At 42.8% G+C, this 14,842-nt stretch overlaps 1 protein-coding gene across 1 annotated transcript in view; it reads right to left on the reverse strand.

The window, feature by feature from the left end:
* Positions 1 to 216: 216 nt before the first annotated feature.
* Positions 217 to 14,842, reverse strand: part of Trim9 (tripartite motif containing 9) — a 95,905-nt gene continuing 81,279 nt past the window's right edge. Inside the window, 6 exon segments of the mRNA XM_045154332.1 lie at positions 217 to 2,213; positions 4,798 to 4,960; positions 7,358 to 7,661; positions 8,476 to 8,499; positions 8,899 to 8,940; positions 11,486 to 11,674. Of these exon segments, the coding sequence (XP_045010267.1) occupies positions 2,151 to 2,213; positions 4,798 to 4,960; positions 7,358 to 7,661; positions 8,476 to 8,499; positions 8,899 to 8,940; positions 11,486 to 11,674 (785 nt within the window). The 3' untranslated portion in view covers positions 217 to 2,150.

A 14,842-nucleotide genomic window follows, 5' to 3' on the forward strand; every position in this document is an offset into this window, starting at 1 on the left:
AAATGCAAAGTGTCAACATGTGGACCCTTTCTTCATATCAAGTTTGGGTTCAGAGCTGAGTAAAACCTGAGATTGTGACACATGCTTGAGGAACATGCGCTTTCAAGCATTCTGGGGACTTTCCGGTTATACTTAGCTAAATAAGTATTGTCCTGATACAAGGTGACTGGTCTCCCCCTCCAAATGAGTAAAAATTAAGAAAGAACTACAGAGACATTTTCTTCTCACATAAAAATCATTTATTGGCACACCAGAAATGACAACTTTTTCTAGTACAGTAGTTATATCTACCTTTAATTGCAATTCAGTGTAAACTATGTGTTACAAGTCACTAGAAACCTAATTAGCAGGATGGAATCAACACAGAACAAGAGTAAGTATGAGTCTACAGCGGCCCAGCCATCGAGTCTCATTGGAGGATAAATCAAATATCAAACTAGTGTTGTCCTGCAACAGTGCTCTGTAGCCATGGAAACCCAAGACAAACATCAACAGGATAGCACCCATTCAATAAATTAGGTTCTAACTAGAAAAAAGAAAACATCATAACAGACACAAATCGTCTAAATGAAGGAAACACAAGAATGAAGAATTAGCTATTTACATGTTACTTTTTGCCAAAACACTGTTACCTTTCCCATCTCACCTCTTCCTTTATATTGTTCTATTGTTATTGTTTTCTCTTTCAGAGTGAATTCCTGCTCAATGGAAAAAAATTTAGACAACTAATCAGAACTTTCTTTATTGCAGTTCCTATATTTTCTACAACTTCATGTCAAGCAAAAGACTGAAGGGTAAATGTCACTCTTTAGAAATAATAAGCATTATTATTCTGTCCTCATTTGTAACATATGAGCTCATGCTTTTACAAAGTTGATTTGAACCTGTTTTTTAGGAAGTCAGGCTGTGACTGGCCTTGCATGGATGGGTTTTTCTTTTCCTTTGTGACAGGCACAGATAGCACACATGGAGACAGTGTGTTTGTCCTGAGAATGTGAATGCTGTGGACTGCAACTTAGGATTCCCATTACTGCGACTGGGTCCTGTGCCCTCTGGTTGCTTTTTTTTTTTTTTTTTAACATTCATTTTTTAAGGCTTGGTATGACTGCAGCATTAATGAGTAAGAATGCTGACATCATTTCTGCCAAAGAAGGGCTGGGTAATGAGTGGCAGCAAGAACCATAGTTAAAATGTGCAGTGGAAAAGGCATTTGCTTGGAACATTTCTGGTGTGGTAGCTGGAATGTATGGGTTTTCAACATCGTCTAAGGAACCTGAAAGACCTTGCCAATGACTTTCTTTGATCCTTGACTGTTTCCTTTGTGGTTCTTAGAATAATTTGAAATTACTTAAGCTTTGCTTTGTTCTCTTACTAGAGCCTAAGTTTCAAGAGGGCACAGGCTGTTCACCTTTCGCCTGGTGTTTCCACAGTGTCTAGAACATGGTGTTCTAGTGTCTGGAACAGTGCCTGGTCCATGGTAGTTCCTAGTTTAGAAATTTGCATTAACTAAATGAATCAAACCATCAAGTCCCTGGTCTGTCTCTGTGTAGAGTCTACTCTAATGGCTCTGCCCTTCTGTGACCCGTGTAGCTGACACATTTGTGCTTCGATGGGTAGTGAGACTTCTCAGTGCCAAATGCACATTGTCCACTTCCCAGGAGCTAACACTGCAGGAGAGGTATCAGGGCACGAACATTCTAGGAATTCAACTGCAAATGGCAAATTCAGCCTGTTCTTCCCCACCTCCCCCCACAAGCTTTTTGTACAAAAGCTTAAGAAAAAATTTCTGAGGAGAATTTCTCTTGGCAGTGCCAGTTTTGTAAATCACCAAAAACACTATCAGGAAGGAAACAAAACGAACTCACCTACATAAAAAATTAAGTGAAAGAAAAGCAACGTGTGGGCATGGAAACCAAGTGTCATGGTGGGCTGCCTAAGTCATTTGTGGGGTAGGATGGCTGGACGAGGAAGGGTGCTCGGGTGTGGTGGCATGGAGGGGCTGGCGGGAAAGGGTCGAGCTACAGGGGCGAAGATGGCTGAGGACCAGCTGTTCTCCTTCTTCTCCCATCTCTGACTCCTGGCCACCACCACTGCTGGACTTCTTTCTGTCTGGCACTCTCCCAGGCAGCTGGTGCCTCCACAGCACAGCCTTAGGCTATGGATGCTCTGCTGGAGTAGAAGTCCGGGACCGGGAGCCCAGTGTGAAGTGTGACCTGGGGGACAAGAATGTGAGTTCTGCGAGGCACCACAGGTACCCCTTGCCCTGAACACAGTGTGCAGTGCACGTGTTCCTGATTCAAAAAGGATCCATTCACTTCCCTTGACCATACATCCTAGCAGACATTCAGCCCGGTGGGACCGTAGCTGTGATAAGAGCCTGGCCATCATGGTGAGTCCCCAAATCTGGGAGATTAGGGATAAGAAGGTTCTCAGACATTTGTTTCTCTTAAAGGATCCCAGGAGATTGCATTGCGTGTGACTGAAGGCAAAGCACTGATTTGCAAGTAGAAAAACCTGTCGGTCACACCACAGTGACCACTGGCAAGTCCATGGACAAAGAAGCAGGGATAACCCCTCCCCCATCATTGTCCACAAGTCATTCCAGTGTGGACAGACCTGTTGTTCTAGAGTTGCTTGGGTCACTTCCAGGGGACTTAGGTTATTCCATCAGTTTCTATTCAACCTCAAACCTCAATAGAAGGCTACATGGACAAGACTAGACCCATTTCACAAGCACCTCCATTTCTCTTTTCCCGTACCCACCTCCTCACCTGCAGAATCTTTACCTAGCAATGCTAGAACATCTGAAGCGTGGCTGTAGGATATTCTTTGGAGAGGAAATGGCTGAAAATGTAGATTCTGTGAATCTATGATTCACTTTCACAGTAACTATGGTTTTCCTCCTTCCAATGTCTCAGCTAAATTGAAGGATTAGAATCGTCTCCCTCACCTACCCCAAACCCTATGTACTTGTAGGAAGAGAGAAGAGCAGATGTCCCCAGGTCACACCACTTTTCCTGCATATGTTGACAGAAACAGTGAGTTCCTAAATAAAGTTCAAGACTGTGATTCTAGTCGGCCAACCCTCCTCTGCAGTGGTTTGCTTCTCAAGCCCTATCTTCAAGTAGACATACTGAAAGGGGTTCATGGCTGGTAATGGGAGGCCCAGCTTGGAGGACTGTGAGACCCTAAGTGCTGTGAGTGGCATGGCACAGTCTAAACCTCTTGCCTGGCTATGATCCTCTTCCCCACTGCTCACTTCTCCAGCCCACTGCCTCCTTGCTCTGCCACTGTCCACCATGGCCTCTTGTGCCTTGGAAACTTCACCTGAGCTGTTCCTTCTTCCTTCTGCTCTCTTCAAAGCTTGGTGTACCTGACTGCAATAGCGCCAGCCATCCACTGACCTTCATATTGCGTGGTGCGGCTGCTTACCCCAACACACACCGTCTCTCTGGCATGCGCATTTGTGTGATGTATATGTGAGGAGGCAGGTGAGTGTGGCTGTGTGTGTGCACGCATGTGTGCATGTGCGTGTATGCTACAGGTTGATGTTGGGCATCTTCCTTAATCACTCTCCTTATTTATTACAAAAGGGTCTCTCCCTGAACCCTGAGCTCACCAATTTGGCTAGGCTAGCTAGCCAGTAAGCTCTAAGGATCTCCCCACTTAGCCTCCCCAGCGCTGGGCGGCAGGCATCTACAGTCTTGCCCAGCTTTTACCTGAGTGTTGTGGTCTGATGCAGGAACACCTGAACTAGGTCCTCACGTTTGCACAGCAAGCACTTTCTCCACTGAGCTGTCTCCCCAGCCCCACCTCCACCCCAAGCACTCTTGACCCCCTTCTCTTATCTTTGGTTTCCCATGCAATGCTCCTCCTAAAATACTTTATCAATAATGTCTTTGCGCGTATTGTCTATAACAGAGTGTGAGCTCTGGGTGGGCAAGATTTGTATGTTTTTCTCTCTCACTAATGTATCACAAATACTTCTAGTGCCTGGCATGGCAATGGACTCTGTGGATATGTTGAATGAATGGATGAGAAGAGCCTCCTCTTTTGTATCCATAGCACATTCTAACTAACTTGTTGCTTCCTTCCCACAGACCCTGGCAGAGCAAACAGCTCACTGGCTGACAAGGCACGCACTTTCTGCTAAGGGTGCAAATTCTTTCATTTTACAGTCCCGGCTCCTCTCAGGTGCTTGTAGAGGCTGTGTGTGTTATGGCTGGCTTTCGTGACCATTTCTAAAGGCTTTAAAAAAAAACTTTTTAAGTGAGTGAGTGAAAGCAAGAGAGAGAGGGAGAGAGAGACAGGGAGACAGAATTGGTGCGCCAGAGCCTACAGCCACTGCGATCGAACTCCAGTCGTGTGTGCCACATTGTGAGCATCCATCACCTTGTGCTTCTGGTTTACGTGGGTTCTGGGGAGTCAAACCTGGGTCCTTAGGCTTTGTAGGCAAGTGCCTTAACTGCTAACCCATCTCTCTAGCCCTTGGTAAAGGCTGTCATCTCTATTTAAAGATGCAAGCAGAGCATGCCATGACTAGAATTGGTATACACACTTCAGTTTCCTGTGGACTGATAACTAGCCTGGGGCAAGTACAGGGAAGGGCCTTCTGTTGTGTGGACTCCTCAGTCTTCCATGCTGATCCCTTTCTCTGCTCTCCTTCAGTCTTGCTCTGGGCCTTGCGCTGCCGGCTTCCCTCTGGGCACATGGCGTTGGGGGAGACTTAACTGCCCACCTGACAGCCTTCAAAATTGCAGCCCAAGAAAGTTCTTACCCCAAGGGCCTCTTACTTACCTGCACATTCCTGTTCAGACTGACAGCAGGGAAGAACAAGCCCTCCACGTTCTCAAACGCTATAGGACCTTGCTGTTCATTGTTGATAAAGAATGTCAGGGTCTTTCTATGTAAGTCGAGGAGGACCCCAATGGTGGCCCCTTTTGTGATCCCTCCCTCAGTTCTGTGGAAAAAGAAAGAAAATAAAGCTTTGCCTGCTTGTTACCATTGTAAAATCTTATTCATTTTCCCCCCGTGGTGGTTTGGTTTTGGTACTGGAGATTAAACGCAGGACCTGTGTATGCCAGGCAAGTACTCTCACACTGGGCTACACCCACAATCCTTATTTTTACTGTTTATTTTGAGATAGGATCTCATGAAGTTGCCCAGGCAGGCCTTAAACTTGCATTCTTCCTGTCCCAGCCTCCCCAAAGGATGGGAGTATAGGCCACCAGGCCCAGCGAAACTAGTCTTTTGCAAACTGTTTAAAATGTTTGCCCCTCCCTTAGTCTTTTAAAATATTTTTGCTTGAAGCACCCTCCTTCACATAAAAAATTAAGCCACAGATATACTAAATATTAATAATGTACTGTATGCATATCTGTGCTTGTTATTTAAAATTCATTACAATTTGTTGCCTCCCATCAATTCCTGTTCGTCTGGGGATGACACCCAGCCCTCATGCCAATACTTTGCCTTGCTGAGAGTGCATTGTTCAAATGGGATCAGTGCCATTTAGTGGCAACGGTTGAAAACCAAATACTAAAGACTGGGCAGAATTAGCCTTTTAGCTACCAGAGCTCTGACTCTAGCTATATTGCATACTTTGTATAAATGGTTTCAATTACACCTCATTTAATATAAAATGGCTTGATTTGAAAGTCAAAATAAAGAAGCACTTAGGTTGAAACTGAAGCCTATGCAGGAGAAATTGAATTTGGAGCCTTCTGCTTCTCATTACGTAGTAAAACATTCTATAAAGATGGTAATTTTTTTTTCTTTTTGGCATGTTGAATTTGAATTAAGAAGTTAGAGGCTCTCTGTCAAATGACAACATTGAGGGAAATTCTTCCCTGTGAGATAATTATACTACTGGGAATGCAGTGACTTCAAGGAACCTGAGTACAAATGTTTCTTTACAAAGACTTGTGCCTTATGAATCAATAGATGGCTTCATAAAATGCCATTAAGCAGGGGTGATGAGATTTGACTTCCCTCCTTTTTTTGAGAGCTAGCAAAACTTCTTCTTGAACGTCATCTCAGCAGAGCACGGAAATACATAATCATCATCCATTTCCCCTGGCATGCGGAATGCAGACTGTACACAGCTGAGAAGAGACAGGCTTACAAATTGCATCTTGTTATCCACAGGCTTAGCAAGCACAGCACAAAGGACATGCAGTTAGCATGCAAGCAGATGTGTTCAGCTGCAAGAGTGTGTTTCTCTGCACAGTGTGAAGGTTGGGCTTTAGCCACTCTCATGCCCCAAGATAAGGATGTTAAAACACTATTTGGCTGATGGTATCAGGGATCTGGTGACAGAATCCCCCCAAGTGTGAATCACTGTGGACTCTGTATCCAGATAGCATGAGGAAATGGTGTGTGTGCTCAAGTAAGACACACCCAAATGCAGACATATAGAAAGTCAGTGGTAAGCTTATAGGAAAAGCTGAGATAGTGAAGTCTGGTGATTCTATCATTGTCTGACCTGCTTTCCCTTTGGTATTCCTGAAATAATTGAGTTTTTCTTTAAACACCAATGCATCCTATAGAACATTTGAGAATAATACAGACCAGTGTCCACAAAAGATACTTTGTGCTAGGAAACTGGAGCAAAATACATTTGGTGAGAACACAAACATTTGGAAAGGAAATCCAAGGAAAAATTATAGGACATATTAAATTAGAATTATATATATTTTGGTGATAAAGGAAATTATGTAGATAACTACACTCTCTTTCTTCAGGAAACCAGGTGCCCTGAATTCATATAATACTAGGAGAGTTCTTCTAGTTTAAAGCTATCCAAATCGGCATGAATACATTTAGTTTAATGAATGGCTTGCATTCTGAGAAACAGTGTGGATAAAAACAATAATAAGAGTGGCTTCCATTTTCAGGTGTCTGCGATGTAAGCCATCTTCCCATATCTCATTTAGTCTTGAAAGCACTCTTGCTTGGAAAAAAAAAATTATCCTACTTAGAGGACTGACAAACTAAGGTTCATAAAAATCAAGTATGTTGCCCAAAAGCTCTTTTCTGATAAGTTCTAGGTCTGAGTTTTTGAATCCTGAGTTGTTTTCCTGAACTGGATGTGCCTGGGGATTCTCACTGGTGGGCCTGGACTAGACCTACCACTGAAGGGCCAAGGAGGGGCTCACGTCTCCTCACTGCACAAAGTAAAGCAGCAGAGTGGACTGAGCTGAGATGACGTTGTACGGAGTCTCCTGTTATCACTCCATGAGTACCAGCTGCTCCACTTCCTTAACAGTGTCTATGTAGGACATCTGTGAACTAAGGTTCTCCTTCACGACCAAAGGCCAACCTGAAGAAGGAGGCCTGGTGCGGGGCTGTGGGGTACCTGTTAGTGTGCGAGTTGTTGTGCATGAACCAGCTCCGGTTATTGTCCACATACATTGCCCAAGCTTTGTCGTCCTTTCCTAACATCACATCCTTCATCACATCGATGCGGGCCACGCCAAAGGCAGGATCTGGGTGGTTGTCATAGCGATCGATGGTTAGCTCCCAGTAGTGCACGCCCTTGGAGAAACCAGTCTTCCCCAGCACCACCCGGTCGTCGTAGCTACTGCAAGTCACTGTTAGGTTGTCATTGGAGAAGATGATATCCGAATGCGCCGAGCCAGGGTCGAAAGCAAACCAGGCCACTAAGAACAGAAGGGAATGGAATAGTTATAAGCAAGATGGCCCCAACAAGTCCAACACTGTGACGCATTTCTGGGAGGCGTGGAGTGTAGCTCCACATTCTCATGCTGTCATGCAGGAAGGAGGTGTCTGGGGCTGGAGTCACCACAAGTGTGCAGATGAAGATGCACCCTGGGAGCTGGTACTCTGCGCCAGAAACAGACGGAGGACACACGACCGATTCAGCAAAGGTTACCTGGCTCAGACTGCACTCCCAGCCAGCTGATCCGGGAGTGAAGTGGCATCAAGTTTGGAAGGTGCAAGTCCCTTCACCTGGTGACTGGCAGAATAGTTCACCAGAGACATAAAGGGTGAGGGAATGTGCTAGGATGCCTGTGTAACCCTGAGGCAGGGAGGCTAGAGCTAGAGTCCTGGATGAAGGAGGGATGAAGCACACTGAGTGAAGTCAGGAAATACTGCTCAGGTAGTCCTTTTGACAGTCTCCTCAGCTCTTGTACCTGCTCACAAGCCGTGAGGCCACAAGCAACATGGATTCATTTTCATGTATGATTGTGACTTGGATGCAGGACGGGTTGCTCCCTTCATAATTTATGAATATGCATTACTCCTAAAACTAATATGTAGTTTACTTTATTGGAGCAGTAGCTTGTTTGAATGTTAGGTACAGATGGATACAATGTTATGCCGCAGGTTCTCAGTGCTGCCTACAAATGACAGTCTAGAGAGGGAAAAATACTGATTTCCTGAGCCTGTGGGCCACCTGACATGCACTTCATCTGTCTCTGCTATGTGTAAGAGAACAAGGTTATTCCATACCTGCCAACAGCTTTTTAATGTCAACTGTTGTCAATTCCAATGAAAGGCATGGGGGAGAGAAATAGGAAGCAAAATTGACATTGATAAGAAAATGTGTCTCTTGATAAACTAACACCAAAAAGGGGCTCCACTGAGAACATTACATATATGACAACAGCTGGTCTGACTTGGACCTGTACCTACATTTAAGGTTCATAAAGAACATTTTGCATGGATGCAAGAGAACCCAGGGAAAAGATAAAATTTGAGGCTTAACATTAAAAAAAAGACAAATTCTAAGAATTTGAAAAACTGTTATAATGGAGTTAGAATGACAATGAGACAATTTTATTGACATAAAATAAGCTGCCACCATTTATTTTGCAAAGGAAATTGAGCATAGCAGTCACAGGTAAAAGGTAACAATTACATAGGTATACTTGCCTAATTGAGAGTAAGATGCAGACTGTGTCTCAAAATTGCATCCTATAAAAAGATACTACACATCAAGGCTATGAAATGACAACTAGGTTGATAAAAAAATAGTTTGTACTCATTAAGAAAGCACCAACTGAATAGTCACCAGAGGCCTGATTCATGAAAAAATAAAAGAGAAGCCCTTCTTAGGTTTTTCAATTTGCTGAGTCAAAATTGATCCCATGTTCCTTTCAAATGAAAAATGTATCCTTTTACACAATTTTTTTGAAAAAAAAATTACCCTCCAGTTGCTTTTAAATAGACTGCATAAATTTTCTTCATTTTCTTAGTTCATTTTTGTCCACTTAAGTTTGCAAACTAGGAAGGCTGACTATTTTTAAAATGAGAAAAATTTTCCCAAGTGAAAAGTGATAGAATTCTGTGCTATGTCACTTGTCTATGCATTTCTAGCTCTGGCTATTGGCAACATGTCTTTTGCTATGACAAGTCCAAGTTAAATGGTATCTATCTAACTAATTGTGTAATGCAATCTACTCCTTAATAAATACCTTGGCTAATGATGAATAATGACATGAATTGAATGTTCAAACAATTATCCCTTCTTAGTGTGTTTTGCTACATCAATCCTTCTCGCCTGGGAGGAGAAGGGCAGGCGTGGGCTCGGAGCTGTCTCGAAATCAGTTGTGGAATTTTTTTTGACTCTCCCTTCTGCGGGTTAGATGCTCCTTCCATGAGGAGCTGCATCGACATGGAAGAAGCTGACCAGCTCTTAAGGTGTTTAAGGGTCACATCCTGCAGTTTCCAGGGTTGTGGGCACTGGTCTGGAAAAATGTGGTTTTGATGAGTACTAGGAGATATAGAATCATGTGAAAATTTATTTTTTATAGGTTAGTAAGTTTCTTTCTTAGATGCTCACTTCTAAAGTGGACTGGGAGGAGAATGTACTAGCTTGAAAGGATTTTATGAGAGTTAATAAAAGCATTTTACTATTAAAAAGGGACTGGGTTAAAACCAAGATCAAAATATTATAGTCTTACTACTGGTTAGCTCACTCCAATTCTAAATTCACACAAAAAAGTATCATTTTCTCCCAACTCACAGCTGACTTTCTTCAGCTTCTGCCAACTGCCACTTCAATTCCTACTTATGGACTAGAGCAGAGTGAGTGTGCAACACCCAGAATTTTAAAACTGAATTTCATATCAGCATTGTAAATAGATATGTAGGATCTGAATTGGGCTTTAAATTTTTTTTAAATGAATCATGCCTTGTGCAAATCTTTTTTTTTGAAACAAGTATTCTGAAACGTTTTTATGCTATTTTAAAAACACCACATCATACATTTAAGATCCACTGATACAGCTGGAACAATACTATTAAATATACCCACCAATAGCCCCAACCTCACATTTAACTTTATTCTTAAGACAATATACATTACAGAGACTGTAACAATATTTCAGTACATTAGACACAGGCAGAGATCCCATAACAAAGCAAGTGGGAAAGCCAATAGTGCACAGAAAAGAAAAAAAAAAAAAAACAGGAAAAAAAGAAACAGAAAAACACAAAGGAAATGTCATTTTCAAGAGAGCCTGAAGTCCCTGCATCCTTTTTGCACTGTCATGCTGTGGCCTTCTTCATTCCGGGATGTGGGATGAGCCAAAGGAATAAAAGAAAAACCAAAAGAAACCTCAGGAAATGTGAGACGTGCATCGTATGTGCCCATGATTACAAGATAGTCCTGAAGAGATCAAGTAGGTCTGCATTGTGGAGACCTTAAGCCTCCATTTGCTAGACAGAGCTTCCTGCGAAGAGTGGGGCCTGGCTTCCTCGAACTCAGCAACAAGCCCTGCCACAAGCAGCTTGGCCGCGGCTGACGTCCGAGGCTGCCCTAGTGTTCACAGGATAGTGGGGCTCGGGCATTGGGAGCAACGGGTTTCTAAGCCCCTGCTCCTTGCTAGGAAAGTGATGGGTGGCGAGCCTGCAGTCCTACCAGTACACACTGCAGGCCTTTGCAGAGAATGCCTTGCTTTCTGCTCTCTGGTTCACCTGCTCTGTAGGATGCATTCTGCTGTTGGCATGCTTTCACTTTGGGTTTTTTTTTTTTTTTCAATACAGATCTCTTGAGTCTATGTTTAATCAGACCACTCCAGGCTGGATGCGCTGATCCAGTCCCCCAGATGCAGCTGGTTTCCTGGATACAGAGGGTTGCAAACCTCCAAACTACCACCTGGCCTCTACTCAGCCAGCGCCTGTGCCACCAGCGCTATGCCACTGCATGTGATGACAGAGAGAGGTTCCCATGTGGTACCCACTGGTGCAAAAAGAACAACTTCACTCATCACTTTCCAATGCCATCGCACATGGACCACTGCTCCTGGTGGGTCCCCACACCATACAAACAAGAACAGCACAAAGCTCCCCCAGCCAGATGCTCCCCACACTGGAAGCAGGCCACAGACACAGATCAGCTCACCTCCTCCCCCCGCCCACCCCGCCACCACACACATGGATGGCAGAACAACACAGGCGTTTCAGAGACACCTCTGAGGCACAGAGATGAAGAGAAAGGTCTGACAGCTCAGCTCACCGGGTGCATTGAGAGACTGCAAGGAAGAATGCAAGCTCAGCTGGTGGGGTGAGGATCGGAAATCAAAGTAGGATCTCCCCGGGAAGCTGGGTTGTAGATTAAGGGTGGAGGAGAAAGGACTCATTCTACGGAGCGGCAATCTTTCCGAAGGCACTGGAAAAGGGAGGGTCTGTTCTTCTGAGTCTGTGTCTAAATGTAAGATCAACGCAAACTACAGATCAGACATCTGCTGGCTGCCCGGCCCGGTTCCCCAAGATCTCCTACCCAAGCATTCATAGAAAGTTTCATGGGCCCCGTGGGTGCCACCCACAGGCACCAACAAAACCGAGGTATCTGGAGACTGGCAAGGAATTCTCAATGAGTCAGGACCCCAGATTAGAGGACACCTTCAACATTATAGGCAATCATTTTCATGCCCTCCCACTTTTATTGATAGAAGAAATAGTTTGGAAGGTTTCATTTTAATGAAATGAAAAATTTCAAGTTTACTGGAAACTTTTATTTATTGATGACAAAGAGGCAAATTAATGCTTTACAGCTTCAGCTACTCCTGAAATTACTATGCATCAAACAACAGTCTCTTACCAGACTTCTATTTAGGACATGATCATTCTGTTTTCAAACATATTTCTCTTATTTCCCATATTTCTCTTTCTTTGAGAATAACACACTTTTTCTATTTGTAGGAGGATGAGATAGTTTTTAATGCATATACTCAAGACTTGATCTTTGAGTAGGGAGGAGATATATATTGCCAGGGGATAGCTAGAAAGGACTAGGCAAGGAATCAGGAAATCAGCCCTATCTTTGTTTCTGAACAATACTCATGTTCTGTGGATATCATTGAACTATTTTGAATTCCCTAATAATAAACAGGTGTAAAGTGTCAGCTTCTTTTCAGATAGGCCTGGCATTATCATTATCAGAGTTAACAACTGGTCACTTTTTTTTTTTTCTTTGTCAAGCAATAGCTGGTTCTGTGCAACGGTGTGATGTGATTAGAAATGCCCATGTCCCCAGTTGGAGTCTTCGTAAATCTCAGTGTATTAGCAAAAATGTAGGAACTGCAGATGGCATGAGAGTAATATTTCCTATCCAAAACCAGATCAAGAAACCCTTTTCTCACTGGAAAAAGTAATTTTGCTTTGGTGGCCATTGGCTGTTACTAGGAATATTTTCTGCCTCGTGTTTGTTAGCATATTCACCTCCCCTCAAAATTCTACTTTGTATATGTTAGAAAAGAAGCAGAGTGTGTGTACACAGAGCTTAATCCTATTTGAACAGCTCATAATAAGGGTTCCAGCAAACCTTTGTTTTAGCATCATAAAGAAGCCTCCTCATTTCCATTTGTGAACTCATACCTAAGTTTATAGATTTTAGACTTATCCTTGAGGGCCGATTTATTTTTTTGCATGCATGAACCAGATCTCAAAGGATTTTTTATTTATGACATTAAGGCTTTAATATTTACCATAACAATAATAACCATGTAGTAAAAAATTTCTATTTAAACTTCATGCAGATTGGGTGAGTTGGCATGTATGACTGGTATTACTTTGTTCAGATAAAAATTTTTTAAAATACTTATGCTACACTCAGTTTAAGAGGAAGCTAGCCTCTTACTTTAAGAGAGAGATTTGAAATGTAATGACACAGTGCCACCAGCAGACATGGGCTTCTTTTAGCAAGAGAAGACATTTTCCACTGTGTCTGTGGAAGTAAAAGTGTTTTTTTTTTTTAATTCATGAGAATTTTCTCAAAAAATTATTTTTTAACAGATATGGCAATCAATTCGTTATATTGAAAGTAATTGCTGCTGTAAAACTCAAGGGAAAGGACATATGTGACAAGATGATTTGGGTCCCCAAGCAATCGTCTAATAGCCCATGAGCTGTATACTGAACCCATATCCAATCCATTCATGAGTCACACTCACCTTTTCTATTCTCAGCACCAGGAAGAACTTGTGACAGTCCCACTTTGAGGAGCTATGCATAGCTATGGCTATTCTTGGGATTAATAACCTGGCACTAAAATGGATGACTTTCCCCCTGTTCGCTGATGTGGATCAACTGCTTACTGATAACTCAAAATTTTCTTGTTTCTTTCTCTTGGCTTATACTTTCTACTCAGCTACCCAGGCAAAGATTCAACATTCAGGTTATCCAATCATTCCATCTCTCCCGTGCGGCCTTCCACTCTGACTACCTGCACTCTTACTCCGTCTTTTTTTTTCCAACAAGGCAAAACAAAACAAACCTACCTTGCTATGAGAACTTGCCAAATAAATTAGAGGAGAGAGAATTCCAGTAAGATTGGCAGGTGATTCTCCCTTTCTCCCCTTCAAGGGCATTTGTGTTTTATCAGTTACCTACAAGTCTTTTAGGACACTTCTTAGGATCTTAACCCATAGGAGTTTTAGTGGTAAGAGACCTAGAAACATCTTAGGAGAAACCATCAAAGTTCTCTCGAGGCCCCCTTGGTGGACCAACCCATCACCTCCAGCCAGCTCTTCTAGTTTGGACTTGTTGCTTCTGTGAGAGGATGTACCCCTTTGGGAGGGCTCTACTTACCAAGTAGTGATACTATCTAGAGCCACATGGAACAGATCACTAGTCATGCAAGCATTTGAGGTCAGTCATTAATCCTCTTCCAATTCTGGGTTAAATAAATATTTTCAACCACTTTCCTATGCATGGATTTTTTTTAATCCTTTATATTCTTGCCATGCCTCTCTGGACATGTTTCAAAGACAGGAAGCAAACAATGTGACAATGTTGAGAACAGTACTGCTATTCCCTATTTCAGCTAAATCATGTTTAGCTCACACATAAAACATAAATACCACTACCCTGTGTGTGTTCTGTGTTATCCCTGTGGATGCAGAAATGAGGTCCATCCCAGTTGCTTAAAACCCCTTAAATGCAAATTTTGAGATACAGAGAATATTTCTTAGTCATTAATATTCTATTAGTCAAGACATAGAGGAACAATGTTCTCATTTTTCATCAAACATGATAGGAAGCTATGTTTCGTTTCATAAGCCAACATCCATGGAGATGATGACGGCTACTGTCTATGTACAGGTCACTTGAGAAAGGCAGAGAGCTCCTTAGATGTCAGTAGCACCTTATCATGTTTGTCACTTGCACTGGTCCTGCCTGGGTGATCTTTGCTGAGTGAAAACAATTTAGTGGCAAACAGTGATGAAAAACAGTATGTTGGAGATTCCACACATATTGCTAACTCTAGAGTGGGAATTGTATTCGTGATAATGCAAATTAGTCCATTCACTCTGTCAATGTCAATAATTATTAGTTTGCTCTCACTCCTTCCTGGATTTATTCCCCTCCCTAT

Source organism: Jaculus jaculus, chromosome 7, assembly GCF_020740685.1.
Source record: "Jaculus jaculus isolate mJacJac1 chromosome 7, mJacJac1.mat.Y.cur, whole genome shotgun sequence".
Taxonomy (NCBI): domain Eukaryota; kingdom Metazoa; phylum Chordata; class Mammalia; order Rodentia; family Dipodidae; genus Jaculus; species Jaculus jaculus.